This window comes from Quercus robur, chromosome 5 (assembly GCF_932294415.1).
Source record: "Quercus robur chromosome 5, dhQueRobu3.1, whole genome shotgun sequence".
In the NCBI taxonomy this organism is placed as follows: domain Eukaryota; kingdom Viridiplantae; phylum Streptophyta; class Magnoliopsida; order Fagales; family Fagaceae; genus Quercus; species Quercus robur.
In genome coordinates this window covers 81,080,953-81,099,472 of record NC_065538.1, presented here as the reverse complement: position 1 = coordinate 81,099,472, position 18,520 = coordinate 81,080,953, and the positions used below count along the sequence as shown (strand labels likewise).

At 34.7% G+C, this 18,520-nt stretch overlaps 2 protein-coding genes across 4 annotated transcripts; one reads left to right on the top strand and one right to left on the bottom strand.

Annotated features, from left to right (window-relative positions):
• Positions 1 to 1,449: 1,449 nt before the first annotated feature.
• LOC126728811 (uncharacterized) lies at positions 1,450 to 2,844 on the bottom strand. Its single transcript, XM_050434581.1, has 3 exons — positions 2,503 to 2,844; positions 1,855 to 2,460; positions 1,450 to 1,740 (listed from the first exon to the last, which is right to left on the bottom strand). Exons 1-3 carry the CDS (start codon positions 2,842 to 2,844, stop codon positions 1,450 to 1,452), a joined length of 1,239 nt encoding a protein of 412 aa, XP_050290538.1.
• Positions 2,845 to 9,246: 6,402 nt separating this feature from the next.
• Positions 9,247 to 18,183, top strand: LOC126727344 (receptor-like serine/threonine-protein kinase SD1-8). 3 transcript variants are annotated; one of them, XM_050432944.1, is made up of 8 exons: positions 9,247 to 10,670; positions 15,822 to 15,992; positions 16,076 to 16,266; positions 16,359 to 16,569; positions 16,703 to 16,940; positions 17,031 to 17,181; positions 17,294 to 17,611; positions 17,867 to 18,183. In XM_050432944.1, the coding sequence occupies exons 1-7, from the start codon at positions 9,401 to 9,403 to the stop codon at positions 17,603 to 17,605; spliced, it is 2,544 nt and encodes an 847-aa protein (XP_050288901.1). In that variant the 5' UTR covers positions 9,247 to 9,400; the 3' UTR covers positions 17,606 to 17,611; positions 17,867 to 18,183. The 3 variants fall into 3 exon arrangements, with proteins under 3 accessions (XP_050288901.1, XP_050288902.1, XP_050288900.1); XM_050432945.1 differs by having other exon boundaries at positions 17,851 to 18,183; XM_050432943.1 differs by lacking the exon at positions 17,867 to 18,183 and having other exon boundaries at positions 17,294 to 17,801.
• Positions 18,184 to 18,520: the final 337 nt, after the last annotated feature.

The window sequence follows — 18,520 nt, the reverse complement described above, 5'->3', positions numbered from 1 at the left end:
GTCAATGATAGCTCGTACTTTCTCTGGATTTGCTTCTATTCCTCTTTGGGACACCATGAATCCCAAGAACTTCCCCGAGGCTACCCCAAAAACACATTTACTTGGATTCAACTTCATCTGGTGTTTTTTAAGGGTTGCAAAAGTTTCCTCCAAGTCGTCCAGATGTGTGAGCTCTTCCTTACTCTTGACGAGCATATCGTCCACGTACACCTCCATGTTCCTGCCAATCTGTTGGCTGAACATTTTGTTTACCATTCTCTGATACATCGCTCCAGCATTTTTCAGCCCAAAAGGCATCACCTTGTAACAATAGAGTCCTTGACTTGTGATGAAGGCTGTCTTCTCCTGGTCTTCTTCAACCATCTTTATCTGGTTGTACCCTGAGAAGGCGTCCATGAACGTCAGTAACTTGTGTCCGGCGGTGGAGTCCACGAGCTGGTCTATCCTTGGTAGAGGGAAGATGTCCTTTGGGCATGCTTTGTTTAGATCGGTGAAGTCTACACACATTCTCTATTTTCCGTTCGCTTTCTTTACCAGGACGACGTTGGCGAGCCATTCAGGATAATACACTTCCCAGATGAATCCAGCCGTCAAGAGTTTGGTTACTTCCTCTGTAACCGCTTGATCTCGCTCTGGGGCGAAGGTTCTTCGTCGTTGCTGAACGGGCTTCCTGCTGGGGTCCACATTCAGCCTATGCTGGATGACTTCTGGAGATATGCCCGGCATGTCCTCGTGACTCCATGCAAAGACATCCAGATTCCCCTTAAGGAACTTTATGAGTCTTGTTCTCATCTCGGGGCTTAGCGTCGTCCCTATCTTGGTCGTCTTGTCCGCATTTCCTTCTACCAATTCCACTGTTTCCAAGGTCTCCATCCCGTCTTCCTCTTTTTCTTCAATCGTCTACGTGTGGTTCTCCTTTCCTGCCAGTACGGCCTGATAGCATTCCCTTGCCAGGACTTGATCACCTTTCACTTCACCCACGCCGTTGAGTGTCGGGAATTTCACCTTCAAACAGTAGGTTGACGTCGCCGCCTTCCATTTGTTGAGGGTGGGCCTCCCAATGATGACATTGTAGGATGAAGGGCAGTCTACCACCAGGAAGTCTACTTGTTTGGTCAACTGCAATGGGTAGGTCCCTGCCGTCACCGTCAGTGTCACTATATCCCTGGGGTAGACCCTGTCTCCACTAAAGCTGACGAGTGGAGAGTCAAAAGGGCGAAACCTTTTTGGATCTAATCTCAGCTGCTGGAAGGCTGGGAAGTAGATGATATCCGTTGAGCTCCCGTTATCAACGAGGATCCTTTTGGTATTGAACCCTTCTATATTCAGCATTATGACCAGGGGATCGTTGTGGGGCTGCTTTACTCCCCTGGCGTCTCCTTCACTGAAGGACATGTCTTGGCATGTTCGTCGGTGCTTGGACGGAGGCATGGTATGGACGCTGTTCACCTATCTATGGTATGCTTTTTTGAGTGATCTAAATGATCCTCCTGAGAATGGTCCTCCTGTTATCGTGTTTATCTCCCCGATCACCTTGCGTGGAGGCTGGGACGGATGGTCGTCATCTCGAGTGAAGGATTCACGCTGGGTCCTGTTGTCATCTCTGAACTTGCTATATTCTCCTTTCTTCACATACTTCTGTAACTTCCCTTTCCGTATTAATTCCTCTATTTGCTCCTTCAAGTCTCTGCAATCTTCTGTGTTGTGGCCGTGGTCTCTATGGAACCGGCAATACTTGCTCTTGTCACGTACGTTGGGGGATGAGTGTAATGGTCTGGGCCATTTGAGATAGTGCTCGTCCTTGATCTGCGTAAAAATCTTGTCAACAGGCATAACCAAGGGAGTAAATTTTACCGTCCGAGAATTTTTATCGTCCTTCCTCCTATTCCCGTCATTGTTCCGACGTTCTGGTCTGTCTCTCTTTTGCCCCCTACAGTCGTCTTCCCTCTTGGCCTTGTCTCCTGGCCTCTCGGTATCTTTTATGGCAGCTAGGGCATCTTCCGCGTTCATATACTTTTGTGCCTTCAGGAGCATCTCCGCCATCGTCTTCGGGGGGTTCTTTGCAAGAGAGGCCACGAGGTCTCTGGATCTCAATCCTGCTTTGAAGGTCGTCAGCTGTACCTTGTCATCAGCTTCGTCTACTTCCAGAGTTTCCCGGGTGAATTGCTTGACATATGACCTCAGAGTCTCCTTCTCTCCCTGTCTTATGGTGAGTAAGTAGTCTACTGGCCTCCTTGGGCGTTGTCCCCCTATGAAGTGGCGCAAGAAGGCACTACTCAGCTGATTGAAATTGTCTATGGACGAGTTTGGCAACTTAGTAAACCATTCTCTCGCAGCTCCTTTGAGAGTTGTCGGGAAGGAACGGCACAGTATTTCGTCAGGTGGTTGTTGAAGTCTCAGAGTTGTCTTGAAGGTATTAAGGTGATCCTGGGGGTCTTTTAGCCCGTCGAACGGCTCAAGCTAAGGTAAGCGAAATTTTGAAGGCACAGGGCATTCTAGTACCGTGGCGGTGAAGGGTGAATCCGTGGCTCTTACCATTTTGTCCACGCTTCGGTCTGTCTTTTCTTTAATGGCGCTCCTCAGCTCGTCCATTTCCTTCCTCATTTCTCGAAGGAGGTCCGAGTTTTGCTCGTCAGGAGTAGTTGGTCTGTGAAGGGTTCCTCTCCGTTGACTATCTCCTTCTTCCTCCAAGTTATCTTTGGACCGGTTCTCTTCCTGTTGAGCCTGTTGGACTTGCTGAAGCCATAGTTTCATTTCCTGGTTCTGTTTGGTGAGTTCTTCAATGGTGGCTGCAAGGGCCTGGACTTGCTGGGCCAAGGCTGCTGAGTCTGGGTTGGATTCCATCTGAATGTAGAGGGTTGATGGGAACTATGCTCTCAGATATGAATCTGAAAATATCGTCCCCACAGACGGCGCCAAACTGATGAGGTGCAAAATCGTCAGTTTCAGTAGGCAGATGGAACTCCCTGCTAGCGCCTGGTTCTCTTCAAGGAAGGTGGTCACCGGTGTGGTGCCTGCCACAATGTCTCCGATGCCAAAGTTAGAACAATCAAGCTGTTCGCAGAACTAGAAAGTAAGAAGTATATTTTCAGAATCTTAGTATCGTACCTTATGCTGCAAATGTGAGAGTTTTATATCTGTAAGCCTGACTGCTAGCCGTTGGAGTGTAAATGCCCTTCTTTCATAACGCCTCAAGCCCAATTATGGGGCTTTTATTAGTCTCCAACGGTCTGCTTGGCTGGTTTCGTAACTGCCCAGGTTACTTGCTGGCATCATTGAATGACCTTCCTTTCCTCGTCGTTGATGACTTGTTCGTGATTAGGGGGTACCCTCGTCATTACGTTGACCTCGTCAAGGTAACGTGTTTTCGTCAATCCCATCAATAACATTTTTACAAATTGTTAATGTGACTAACTTCTTATTAGTTTTCATCTAAATCCACCATTAACATCACTTTTTCATTTACCAATAATCACTCACAATATTAGCAGTTTGTAAATTTTTTTGTAAAAAAATTTGCATCTCTATATTTTTATTCATAAAACTTATTTTTATTTTGGTTTATTTTACTTCAAAAATAAATTAGACAAAAGTATAATTGTACATTAAAAAACTGAATTTTTAAAAACATGTACATTCTTTTTTATGATGAAAAAAAAAAAAATGGTTAAACCAAACCAGCACAAACTGAAAGGGGGAAAAATTATATAATTGTGAAGAATAACAGATGATACGAATAACAAACACCCAAAATTTTGTTTTTAATAATATGTTTATATATAATTAAAAAAATAATAAGAGTTTTAAAATTTGGCAAAAAAAGATCACACATGATCCCCCATCCCCATCCCCATCCCCTCCCACCCCACCCCCCCCCCCCCCCCCCCAAAAAAAAAAAAAAACAAAACAAAACAGAAACAGAAACAAAAAGACAAAAAGATAATTAGCCCAAACCGAACCCAAAATATGAAAATGACCATTTATATAGCACATACATGTGCCCCTCTTAAAACAAAGAACAAAGAGATTTGACCTGAAATTGACAAAAATATTAATTAAGTTTGTCCACAGCTGCTATCACATCAAAGGTATTTGATTCATAAAAAATTAAAAAAAAAATTTTAAAAAAAATCAAAGGTATTTGATCTACCACCTCCAGAACCAGAAGTGTTGCCATTCACTAGCTTGCCCACAATGGACACCAGAAGCCCTCGATGGCTATGATAAGTGATAACCATGATCTAGTAGATTGTGGATTTTATCATTTTATGTAGTGATTCAAACTGTAGATAATATCACCTAGATGAGGAGTTTACATTTAGAGTCCCTACTTAATTTATTGCAAGAAAAATATCTAAAATTTTTATTTAAATGAAACAAAACGATACATAGGCACAAAAGTTAAAAAAAAAAAAAAAAAAAAAAAATACAAAGTCATGTGCCCTATGTACATTCTAAAATAAAAATGATAGTAACTATAAGGTATTCTTTAAAACAAAAATGCAAAGATAAGTAACCTAGTTTACATTTGCAATTTTGGTTCAAATGGGTAAAGTTATGAGATGGAAAAGTGTTAGGCAAAAGGTTATCAAAATGGCGATCCGGGTTATGGGATTGTACAATCTTATAATCCTAATTTGTCCAACTTAGAAACCGTAACTTCAAGTCATGATTTCAGTTTCTTTTGAGAGTGTATAAAATAGTTTGTGTATAATAATTAATAAACACTACTTAGAATTATTTTACACCAACTTCTTATATGAATGAACCTTGTCTACAATGACCTAGAACTCTAGTGCTCTAAAGAACTCTCTGGAAGTTTTGTACAAATGAATTCATTGGCAAAGGTGTCAAGGCTCACATCCAATCCTACCAGTGTATAAGCAAAGAAATTTTGCCAGTATGCAAGAAAAACAAATTTGTGAGAGCTTACCATGAAAGAGTGAAAGAGAACCAAACCAATATTGTTTCCAGCGGCAAACAAAAGAGAATATATATATATATATATATATATATATAGGAGTTAAGAGCTGTGAGAGAGAGAGCTTGTTTTCCAAATATTTTTTTATTGGAAGACAAGCAATAGAAAATAAACTTTATTTTTATTAATTAGGGTTTTCCATTAACTAAAAATAGTTTTCTGTTGGCTGATTTTTTTTATGCTACTAAATACTGTAAAATGTGTAAAACTATCTTTATAGAGCGTTTTCAGTGAAACAAACAGAGCACTAATATTATATGGACTACAAGTCTTGTAACTCTAATCTAGGGTTTTGTTTACTATAAATATCCTACTATGGGTTCATTATAAAATAAAACACATTGTTTTAATAGTAAAGATGTAATAATTAAGGGTTTTTTTGTTATGAACATAAGTCGTCAGACCAAGAGTTAATCTCCTATATTTTCTCTTTTGATTTGTCTCGTTTCATATTATTATTATTATTATTATTATTATTATTATGAATGGGAAATTCTTCCATTTATTTTCACTTGGTAGCATAATTAGTTTTTTTTTTTTTTTTTTTTAACATAAAGTGCTTTGTGAAGATATATTTTTTAAAATTCGAAAGAGAGATTAGCTATTTTTTATGATTTTTTATTTTCATAATTTTTATGTGCATATAGAAAGTTTTGTTTATTTAGAAATATATTAATTGTAGAAAATTTTATTTATTTAGAAATATATTAATTGTAGAAATTAATACACTTACTAAGGAATAATTATTACATCCCTTTTAGAGATGAATAGTTATTCCTCATTTAAAAAAATAATTATTCATAAAGAATAATTATTCTCTGTAATAAAAACATAATCAAACTATTGAATAGCTAAACCATAAAAATAACTATTAGATTATAATACCTGTTATAATCTACTAAACATACTGTCATAAAACTGGCATCAAGCGTATATTTCAAGCTGATTGGCTGGGTATTTACTTCATCAAGTTTAGACTGCATACAAGTTAACTTCTTGTGTTTGCTTGATAAAACTTATTTTCATTTTGGTTTATTTTACTTCAAAAATAAATTAGACAAAAGTATAATTGTACATTAAAAACTTAGTTTTTAAAAACACGTACATTCTTTTTTATGATGAAAAAAAAATGGTTAAACCAAACCAGCACACATAGTGAATTAAACTGAAAGGGGGGAAAATTATATAATTGTGAAGAATTAAAGACGATACTAATAACAAATACCCAAATTTTTTTTTTTAATAATATATATAATAAAATAAGAGTTTTAAAATTTGGCAATAAAGATCACACATGATCTCTCCCAAAAAAAAAACAAAAACAATTAGCCCAAACCGACTCCAAAATTTGAAAATGACCATTTATATAGTACATACATGTGCCCCTCTTAAAACAAAGCAAAAAGAGATTTTACCTGAAATTGACAAAAATATTAAGTTTGTCCACAACTGCTATCACATCAAAGGTATTTGATCCACTACCTCCGGAACCAGAAATGTTGCCATTCACTTGCTTGCCCACAATGGACACCCGAAAAAGTTACCACCAATACCTCGATGGCTATGATAACCATGATCTAGTAGATTGTGGATTTTATGTAGTGATTCAAACTGTAGATAAATATCACCTAGATGAGGAGCTTACTTTTAGAGTCCCTACTTAATTTATTGCAAGAAAAATATCTAAAATTTTTATTTAAATGAAACAAAATGATACATGGGCACAAAAGTTTAAAAAAAAAAAAAAAAAAAATACAAAGTCATGTGCCCTATGTACATTCTAAAATAAAAATGATAGTACCTATAAGGCATTCTTTAAAAAGAAGAAGCAAAGATTAGTAATTTCAAGTCATGATTTCAATTGCTTTTGAGAGTGTGTAAAATAGTTTGTGTATAATAATTAATAAACACTACTCTAAATTATTCTACACCAACTTCTTATGTGAATGAACCTTGTCTACAATGACCTAGAACTCTGGTGCTCTAAAGAATTCTCTGGAAGTTTTGTACAAATGAACTCATTGGCAAGGGTGTCAAGGCTCACGTCCAATCCTACTAGTGTATAAGCAAAGAAATTTCGCCTAGTATGCAAGAAAAACAATTTTGTGAGTGCTTATCGTGAAAAAGAGTGAAAGAGCACCAAATCAATATTGTTTCTCGTGGCAAACAAAAGAGAATATATATAGTAGTTAAGAGCTATGAGGGAGAGAGTTTGTTTTCCAAATATTTTTATTGGAAAACAAGCAATAGAAAATAGCCTTAATTTTATTAGAGTTTTCCATTAACTAAAAGTAGTTTTCCGTTGACTGATTTTTTTTTTCTTTTATGCTACCAAAAATTGGAAAATGTGGAAAATTATCTTTATAGAAAGTTTTCCAACAAAACAAATAGAGCGTTAATAGTATTTGGACTACAAGTCTTGTAACTCTAGTCTAGAATTTTGTTTACTATAAATATCCTACTATGGGTTAATTTCCTATATTTTCTCTTTTGATTTGTCACATTTCATTTTATTATTATTATTATTATTATTATGTATTGGACCGTGTGCCTTACCGATCCATCCAACGACCAATTGGTGAAGAATGAGGAGACACAAATCTTTTATAGTATTCGATCGTAGACCAAGCCCATTGGTATTAGAGCAAATTATGAAATCGCTCACAATCCCTCCTTCACAATGTGGCTCCAACAACTCGAACATATAACCGGGCTCTGATACCACTTGTCAGACCGTGTGCCTTACCGATCCATCCAACGACCAATTGGTGAAGGATGAGGAGGCACAAACGATAATACTTATTAGAATACACACAAAAATAGTAATATTAGTGTTTTAAATCGGATTTATAATACATTATATAATTAGGGTACAACTATAAAAGAGTCTAACATTTGTAGTTATAAAATGAGGTTATAAACAGCAAACACTAGACACACATAACCAATGTGGGATAAACATCCCTACTTTTTTTTTTTAATAAACAGTAATACTTATTAAAACATACACATAAATATTAGTGTCATGCTCTTTCGGTGTATACAGTTGCTTAATAACAATGTATCACCACTCTTAAAAAGTGAAAACAATAGTGTAATTATATATAAATATATATTTAGTTAATTACATTTGCATATATAATATTTTATACTTTTACGTATGAAAAGCTACGATTTAGGAAATAGTCTATTACGTTCTTAACCTAAGACCTTTTAAAACTTTTTTAATTTGAGAAGAAGGTAAATTAAACATAAGAGGTAATAAGACCTCATCCTTTATTTCATTTTCATAGGGAGAGAAAATCCCATTTATATTAAAAGCTTAAAACCCATTGGCATTTGAAGCATATTCCATGTCTATGCCTAAAAAAGAACCTCAAAGTAGGTCTAGTTCTTTATATGATCCAAGGCCATATCATGAGCAACCATGTGCAATATTATAAAGAAAATGTTAGGATCACAACTTCATCGCTCACCACCCTTGTAACGTAAATAAGTTATGACAAAAGTTGTGGCAAAAATTATATTCCTAGCATTACTCATATTATAAATAAAATTCTCTCATAAAAAAATTAGAATTACAAATATCTATATATTTTTTGGTTTTGTTTTATTTCAATTTCATTGGAAGTCCAATAATTCTAGAAGCTAGACAGTCCTCTCTACCTAAAGCTTTCTTCCTCATATAGATATGAAGTTTCAGATTCAGCAAAATCCCTTATTCTGTTATTCAACAGCCAACAACCAAAAAGAAAAAAAAAAGAAAAGAAAAAAAACACTTTGACAATTGAACCAACCTATACCCAAAGTATTCCCCCCCCCCCCCCCTTTTTATAAATAAAATAAACAAAAAAACATTTGTACTAAAATGACTACCTAAACAATAACAAAAAGGACAAAAAAAATTTAAGAAATTTAGTGACATAAAATTCACAGTTGAAATGGCATATTATGATCAGCGCATGATAAAAGTTTAGTAAGACCATGTGAAAATGTTCTTGTACTACTCGCAACTTAACACCTCCAATAATTTATCAATGTGTAGGAAAAAAATAGTTAGGTGCCTAACATTAATAAAAACAGCCAGGTCATCTTTTAGCTATGATATGATCTAGCAAAGCCATTTCAATGCCGGCCAAGTTGAACTTTTTAAGTCCAAGCCAGTATAAAAACGTGTATTTTTTTTTTTTTTTTTTTTTTATTTTTATTTTTTTTTATAAATTTTGTAATCACATTTTATAATTGCTTTTTCAAAAGAAGGAACAGACAAGAAAGGCAAAGGTCAATATGTTCAGCTTTCTTTTCTAACTATCCAACAAAACCAAAAGCCTTCAACAACAACAACAACAACAACATAGAAGAAACCAAATACAACATCCCAACCCAAATGCTTTCACAGGAAAATCCCCAGGCTGAACAATGAGAGACATCACTAAGCTCCAATGTTTCACCATTCTCTGCCTCACTTTCTTCCCCACCATAGCCTTCTCTGTTGACACCTTAACTTCAACTCAATCTCTCACAAACAACCACACCCTTGTCTCATCTCCAGCACAGGTTTTTGAGCTGGGTTTCTTCACTCCTGACAATTCAAGATGGTACTTTGGAATATGGTACAAGAAAATCCCAGTTAGAACTTTTGTTTGGGTTGCAAACAGAGACCAACCACTTTCAAACCCATCAAACACCTTCAAGTTTGGTGACCAAGGAAGCATCGTTGTTGTCAATGAATCTGGGACCATATTTTGGTCCTCAAATCAAACACAAGCTGTTAATCCAGTTGTGCAGCTTTTAGATTCAGGGAATCTTGTAGTCAGAGAAGAGAGCAACACAGATAAGTATCTCTGGCAAAGCTTTGATTATCCTACGGACACTTTGTTACCAGGCATGAAGCTAGGGTGGGACTTAGACGCCAATATGGATCGGTACTTAGCCTCATGGAATAACCCAAATGACCCTTCAACTGGGGCATATTCTTTCAAGCTAGATTTCCATGGATTCCCAGAAATCTTTTTGTGGAACAATCAAAAACGAGTATATAGAAGTGGGCCTTGGAATGGGTTAAGGTTTAGTGGGGTACCTGAAATGGAGCCTCTGGATGGTCTCAGTTTTGAGTTTGCTAATGATCAACATGAGGTATATTATTCATTTTCAGAAAAAAAGGCGTCTGTGATTTCTCGTTTGATTATGAATTCAACCGGTGATCTTCAACGATTTGTGTGGATTGAAAGTAGCCAAGTGTGGAATTTATTTTGGTATGCTCCTAAAGATCAATGTGATTCCTATAGTACATGTGGTCCGTATGGAATGTGTGACACAAATGCGTCACCAATATGCAAGTGTATGAAAGGTTTTGCACCAAAGAATTTGCAAGCATGGAATTTGAGAGATGGGTCTGATGGGTGTTTGAGAAACACATCATTGGATTGTGAGAAAGACAAATTCTTGCCGTTGAACAATATGAAGTTGCCAGATAGTACAACTGCTTTTGTGAACAAGTCCATGAGTCTTACTGAGTGTCAGGAAATGTGCTTGAAGAATTGTTCTTGTACTGCTTATGCTAACTATCAGATTACTGGTCAAGGAGTTGGTGGGTGTGTGATTTGGACTGGTGAGCTTTTGGACATGAGGGTGTATGCAGAAGGCAGTGGCCAAGATCTCTATGTTCGATTAGCAGCTTCTGAAATAGGTATGTTCTTCAAATTTTCCTTTTTCCTCTTTAGTTTTTTCCTGGTTCTCTGCCTTTTTTTTTTTTTTTTAGTTTCCTTCACTCATAATCCAAGTGTTCATAATGAGATTTTAGTTAGAGATGCACATGTTCTGCTTGTCAAACATTTTAAAGTCCCATACTCATTGGCATATATTCTGACTGTTCCACAAATGATATTGTCTTCCAAATTGAAAACACAAGGCATACAGTTATCTGGCCAAAAATACAAAAGATAAAGACAACAACTAGTTTTAGAAAGTAGAAACCATGAGATTCAAAATTCAAAGGAACAATAAGTGTAGGAGTAGGAGTGTAGAATTTTTGTCGTTACATAATAAAAGCAGTAAATTCATGTGAAATTCACATTTTCTTGCAAAAAAAAATGAAAAAAAAGTTTTGATGAGCTTATTTTTATTAATTTATTTCATTTATATTTCGTTATCTTGAAAAAACTTAAATATAGTTTCATTGCAGTACTCTAGATTCTCTACTTAAATTTAAATTTGTAGTTGTAAAGATCAACAAAACATAAACTATAATATATATTTTTTTTAAACTTTTAAAAGGCAATCAATATCAAATTTAATACTTTAAAAAGTTGCAGGTTCTCAAAGTCAAAATAAAATCATCCAAATTTAAAGAAAATAGCTGGTTTTATGTATTATCACTGTGTTCATAAATTTTGGGGATCCCCAAAATTTATGTAAGAATTGACATGGGTCACGTGACACCAGTCGGTAGATTTGAACACATAAATACAAGAAAGAAGAAACATAAAAGCATGACAGCTAGGTGAGTCTAAAACAGTATTGTTATATTTCAATTTGTCTACAAAGACACATGGAATGGAACTATGGAAGTATATCATTTTTTTCCAATTCATGAATCATGAGTATGAGTATTGAACAGTTGCTTTCTTTGTGTTCATCAAAAACAAGTTGATTGCTTTTTTAGCCGTCAGTTTCAGAATCAAAACCATTGGTGGGTCCTAGGTGTTATTGACGGTCCAGTTATAATAGCCAGAGTGGTTTGGGTCATACACAGTGAGGTCCATTAAATCATGATCATGAATGAGTCTTTTAGATGCAGTGGGTTGCGAGGAAATTTTGTGTCACACACACACTCATTGATTACACCAAATCCATGTGCCTTTGAACCTTTAGTGCAAGAGGGTTACATCTGTTTCACACATATTTTGAAAATTGAATTTCTTTTTTTTTTTTTTTTTTTTGCTAAACTGAAAATTGAATTTCTTGATTTCAGTTTCACATGAATCTTTCGGTGATAAAGGTGTCTGTGATGGAAGTACACCTGTAGTTCCCGTTAAGATAACTTTACTGTCTCTTGTTTTGTTTTTGTTTTTGTTTTCTCCGGTAATGCCAAGGAGTCAAAGACAAACACAAATTCACAATAATTTGAATTTGAGAAATGTTAAACATTGTCTTAAAGGTCCTGGTTTAGAAATTATTTTTAAAAACATTTTATAGAAAAATGATAAAGCAATTAATTTTTCTGATATCTTTTTATATTTTCTATAAATGTAGTGTTAAAACTTTCTTAATATAGTTTATTAACAATTATCCTAAGGACACCTGTTAACATGATCCTTTTAATTTTACGACATTCTCAAATTAGCATTAAACAAAAATGTAAATGGGAGACTGTAGTGGGCTTATGTGTGAGTTGGTATGCTAATTTAGAAATTTTATGAAATTGTTGTGATATTTTGAATTGGTCCTAATATTAGTATTTTGTTTTTCAATAAATCTAGAGTCACTAATTTCAATTTTTTTTCCAAAATCATACAATTTTTATTTTTATTTTTTTTAATAGTCATACAATTGATTATAACTTTTGTCACAATATGATGAATCTACCACTCACAATGAACCTGCTTAGAATTGTGGTACAAAAGTTGTTTGTCACTAGATTTTCAACACTCACAGTCAACTAGCTTAGAATTATGGGACAAAAGTTGTTTTTCACTAGATTTTCTTCACTAATTTTCATAAAATATTTTATTGAGGTGTAAGTTGTGAAGGGTAGAATGAAGATAATATAGTGACGTCAATAATACGTCTTATACAAATAAAAACTTATAAACTAAACTGTTGTGATTGAAAAAAAAAAAAAAAAAAAAAAAAAAAAACTTTTTTTCTTGGAAGGTCTATTCCTTGATTTGTTGCGTGATATAAACAGAACAAAATAAAGTGATTGTTTAACTTTTTCTCGGATCACCCAAAAAAAGTTGACCTCATAGATGACAATTTGTTTTGGATGGCTAATGGGCCCCGATTTGAATTCCTATGTCTAATAGTGGGCCGTCATTTTTGAAATTATGAGTTTATTGGGCTACAGCCAGTAAAAATAGTCATTTTCATTCTTTTGCTTTGCCAAATTGTGCCACGGAAACTGTTATCAAACTTTAAAATTTCCAAAGGCGGGGACAACATTATTGTGGGTACCTACCACTCTGATTTTGTACTCAATCTAAATATTAAAAAAAAAAAAAAAAACCTTTATATTAATCTTTGAGGGGTTCATAGTTCAAACTTCAAAAAGATTAAAGGTGTCTAGATAAAAGAAAAGGTTAGCCTTGATATCTGATTTTGTAATCAGTTTATTGTTCACTTTTGCTAGGACATGGTTTTAAAAACTGAAAAGTTCAAAGAACCAAAAATGATTTGGTTTTCGATTTTTACTGGTTGAATCGGCAGTTGTTACTGTTGAACCATCAGTATAAAGTTTATATTGAACCGGTTGAACTAGTCGGTCTGATTCGATTTTTAAAATCATGCTAGAATGTCCATCATGGTAGGAATGAGTGCTAGTACTTTTTCTTTCTCAGTTTTTAAATTTTAGGTCTGAACCCATCTTTAAAAAAGAGCAGCAGAGACCTACTTTTCCTTCTCTACTTTTTTAGACTTATCTTTCTTTATATTTTTCAATGTGAAGACCACCTGCCTAGTAGATGTAATCAACTAAAATTCCAGAACCTTGTGTGCTACTGCTACCTTATCTTTCTTTCACACGCACACACACGCACACACATATATATATATATATTTGTTGTTTGAGGAAACAGTACACACATATAGATGGTCCCAAGGGAAAGGGAACAGAAAATTAAAACTAATAACTTCCCCTTCATAAAAGATGGTCCCAATTAACTGTGCTACCCTTAGGATTGCCACATATTGCTTACATTAGATAAACATGTCTCATAATTTCATGGTCCCGAGTGTAGTCTTTGTCTAATGATGTGGACACAGACTAGATAGGCCCAAGCCAAATTAGAGTGGATTTTCTTACCAAGGTCTAAAGTGGAAATTTAAGACCATTGCTTTAGTAATAATTGTTCTATGTCCAAAACCATAATAATGCAAAAACTTTTCGGGCCCATTTGCGGGTTAGTTCACCTAATCCATCAACAATAATTTCTTACAGATTTTTATCTTTTTTTTATAGAATCAACTTAAGGATACAAACTTTTTTCACAATTCTTATCAAAATTGTTGAGATGATATGCTGTTATTGGTGCCAATAAAAATGGTAAAGCTATTTCAATTTCAACTTATTATATTGTTAGAAAGATATTGTAATAATCATATGGTAGGCCATTATTAAGCCTGCTTAATACATTTTTTTTTTTTATAATTCGATAATTACAATGAGGGAGGAGAGATTTGAACCATAAATGTTATGGACACACCAGAAAGTGCCAACTAATTGAGTTATTATAAGGCTCTTCGTAAGATATTTTGAAATTTAACAATATACTCGGTAGATTTCATTTTGCCATACACTATAATAAAACTATGTTTTAGGTGAACATACTCAGTAAGTAGCTTTAGATGGTCGAGCAAACAACCAAAGCAATCATAAATATAGCAATATAGTTCTTTTAGATGAACCTTTTGTGTCCTCACATTCGCATATAAAATTATAGTTGGTAGGTTTCCTTGCAAATGTGGTTATAAATATTGAAAGTGATGTTTTACAGTTTGCATTATTAGTGGTTGCAGTATTGATACAGGACCAAAAAATTTCTTCAGTGGAAATTGCCGCATGCCTGATAATTTTGCTAATATGCTTTAAAGGTCCCTTGATAAAACTACAAAACAACTTTAAGAAAAAGCAGGAATTTTGAGCTTTAGCATTAGAACTTTTTAGTCTATTGTTTTAGTTTTTAATAGAAACAGTAATTGACATAAACGTCCATATTTATTGTTCAAAATGACATTTAATGTCCATCCATTTTGAGAAAGAGCATAATAATAAACATTGAACATTAATTGGGTTCAAGAATGAAAATACAAAACATTTTTATTTGTCCTCTTTTGTCATTGCTCACGTTTTTTTTTTGTTGAAATTTAGTTACCAAACAGGGGTAACAACTTGAAATAACTTTATCATTGTAGTTTATCAAACACTCTAAACATTGAAACCCTTTTTAATTAAAGGTATTTTATTGTAAAAGTTTTACACCTACAACTCCATTTCCTTCTGTAATACCGAACAGATCCATAGAGTTAGTTTGGTCATTTTCACTATTGCATAGCACAACATATAATGATCCTGGTAATGAGTTCACTCTGTCACAAAGTTTGAGTTCCATTTTTTTCACTAACTAGTACCTTGGTGCAATGGCAAATGCTGTCTGCTCAAGTGATATGGACATATCATAGATTTGAGTTTGGGAATCAGTCACTCTAAAATTGAGGGCAAAACTACCTACCAACCACCTCTCTCAGACCCGTAAAAACAAAAATCTCATGCACTAAATACTACCTATTAGTTGGTGAATTTCTAATTAGGAAGCATAGTAGTAGTTGGCTGTTGGCCCCAGTGTAAATTTGTAATGAACTTAGTCTAACATTCTCATTTTGTACCATGCAATTTGTGCTTGTTTCAAGCTCATGATTGTGGTTGAAAACTATCATATAAGTTATTGTCCTAAGGTAAGAGCGTCTGTGGTTGTAATTAAGCATTCATTCCTTTCCCTTATTGCAGTGCCATGAATTTACTCATTTGCATACTAAAAACTTGTGAAAATCAAGTAAGATGATAAAGAATGCAAAGCGATGCTTTGATTGTGCCTAAATAATAGCACCAATCTCTTTATTTCAGATAATGTTGCAAGTGTGGGCTCTGGAAGTGGTTCTGACAAGACAAAACAAATAATCGTGGTTATAGCCATTACAGTTGGTACTGTCATTGTACTATCAGGATTGATTGCCTGCTTTCTGTGGAAGAGAAACTTATTGCAAAGCTTACAGAAAGGAAAGACAGAGCAAAGAGGTATTGAGAATCTATTAATCAGAAAAAAGAGTGTAAAATGAATTCACTACCTTATTTTAATGTTCTTACTGTCTCCTAACCAGGTCTTCCTGAAAGAAGCCAGGATTTACTATTAAATGAAGTGGTCATTTCAAGTAAGAAAGAGTACTCAGGTGAAAGTAACTTAGATGAGCTAGAATTGCCAGTTTATGATTTTGGTACCATTGCAATAGCAACAGGCAACTTTTCTGATGAAAATAAACTAGGACAAGGTGGTTTTGGCTGTGTTTACAAGGTAATTTTTTTGTTAACATACTACCCTATAAATGCCATATCACAAATGCAGTCAATATGTAATACTAACACAAGCATGCATGACATTGCCAGGGTAGGTTGGTAGAAGATGAAGATATAGCAGTAAAGAGGCTCTCTAAGACCTCTGGGCAAGGAATGGAAGAATTCAAGAATGAGCTTAAATTGATTGCAAGACTCCAGCACAGAAATCTTGTTCGATTGCTGGGTTGCTGCATTGAGACGGATGAAAAGATTCTAATTTATGAGTACATGGAAAACAAAAGCCTGGATTCTATCCTATTTAGTAAGTTCATCTCTCCATTTTATTAGTTTAGCTTGATTGGGATATCTTTGTAGACGTATCTATTTGTTAAAACCAACTGCAAAGGTGGATTAGTTTCACAGTATTGATAATATTAAAAACAAATTGGTTCCAGATAAAGCAAAATGCTCCTTATTAGATTGGCCAAGGCGCTTCAACATTATATGCGGGACTGCTCGAGGGCTTCTTTATCTTCACCAAGATTCTAGATTTAGAATCATCCATAGGGATATGAAGGCAAGCAACATTCTGTTAGATGGAGAAATGAACCCAAAAATATCAGACTTTGGTATGGCTAGAATTTTTAGTAAGGATCAAACAGAAGCAAATACAAGGAGAGTCGTTGGAACATAGTGAGTACCATAATAAGATTTCTATATTATTTTCTGGACTAAATACTGATTTTTTCTTACTATTGATTTCAATGTGTTGATTATTTGCAGTGGCTATATGTCTCCTGAATATGCAATGGATGGGCTCTTCTCAGTGAAATCTGATGTTTTTAGTTTTGGTGTTCTAGTATTGGAGATTATAAGTGGTAAAAAGAACCGAGGTTTTTACTACGCTAACAATGAACTAAACCTTCTTGGACATGTAAGTGCAAGAGAGTACATAATTTTTCTTTGAAGCAAAAATAAGACATTGCAATCACATTGCATCTCACTATATATCTAACCAAAAAATTGAATTTGCAATGCTGCTGCAGGCATGGAATCTGTGGAAAGAAGGAAATGCTTTGGAACTAATTGATTCATCTATGCATAATTCATATTCCCCTTCTGAAGTAATGAGATGCATACAGGTTGGCCTATTATGTGTCCAGGAACGAGCAGAAGATAGGCCTAACATGTCATCTGTGGTCTTGATGTTGAGTAGTGAAACCGCAACAATGCCCCAGCCTAAACAGCCTGGTTTTTGCCTAGGAAGAAATCCAGCTGAAACTAGTTCATCTTCTAGTAGGCAAGAAGAATCATTCACAGTAAACCAAGTTACAGTTACAATGCTTGACGCCAGGTAGTGAAAGGTAAAGGTCTAGTCTGGCATGTTTGTATATCTCATACACTAAAGAAATTTTGTGTACATCGTCTGTGATTTTTTTTTTTTTTTTTTTTTTCCCACAGTTTTGAGCATAATCAACCTTCTTTTATTTAACTTGTAAGAGATATCCATCTTAATTTATATCACTTAATACAATATACATCATATCTTTCAAATTCTATATTGTCAAAGTGTACAAGAAAAATAAAATTCATACACATGCAGTCATAATCTCTTGCAGTTGAAGCGTTGACAGAAATAAAAATGCAAAATCCTGTGTGGATATTTGGGGAACAACTATTTCTCTCATGTCTTATTCATGCTAGTGAAATGTTCCGTGGATAGGCCACTGTCACCCCAAAATTATAGACAGTTGAAGGGAGCCAACACTGCGAGGCCCCGTGACATGTTGAGTGCCATAAACTACAAGGAACTGAAGAGTAGAATCGGAGAGGACCCTGAATATAAAACTTTAAATAACATGGCACTAGATATACTTTTAGATTTGAAATATTAAATCTAAATCATGAAATGAATCTATTATTCAATTTTAATGGAGATTAGTACTATTTTACTCTATAGATTATAGATAATTGAAGTGGGAGTGGGATTGATGTTTACTGCAGCATAAATAGCATAGAAATTTTGAACACATTTCCAATTGATCATGGTATTGATATTGTCAAAAATGGATCATAGTTAGTGCTATTTATTATTTATAGTCCTCTCATAATATTCAATGAAAGGGATGGGTGAAAAACCAAGGAACCTATACCATATACATCATATTATAATGGTCAAAATGTCTGAAATTCTTCTAGCCACCCACTTCTGAAAAAAAAAACAAGCAAAAAAACTACAACCCTTGTATATTTACGACTATATCTCTCCCCTA

Bases quoted from the DNA above. Each gene is read 5' to 3' on its own strand.
- LOC126728811 (XM_050434581.1), bottom strand. From the start codon at position 2,844: ATGGAATCCAACCCAGACTCAGCAGCCTTGGCCCAGCAAGTCCAGGCC. The intron at 2,461-2,502 runs GTACTAGAATGC...CGCTTACCTTAG, and splicing joins ATTCACCCTTCACCGCCACG to CTTGAGCCGTTCGACGGGCT. The intron at 1,741-1,854 runs GTAAAATTTACT...GTACGTGACAAG, and splicing joins ACGATAAAAATTCTCGGACG to AGCAAGTATTGCCGGTTCCA.
- LOC126727344 (XM_050432944.1), top strand. From the start codon at position 9,401: ATGAGAGACATCACTAAGCTCCAATGTTTCACCATTCTCTGCCTCACT. The intron at 16,570-16,702 runs GTAAGTTCATCT...AATTGGTTCCAG, and splicing joins CCTGGATTCTATCCTATTTA to ATAAAGCAAAATGCTCCTTA. The intron at 17,182-17,293 runs GTAAGTGCAAGA...ATGCTGCTGCAG, and splicing joins AACTAAACCTTCTTGGACAT to GCATGGAATCTGTGGAAAGA.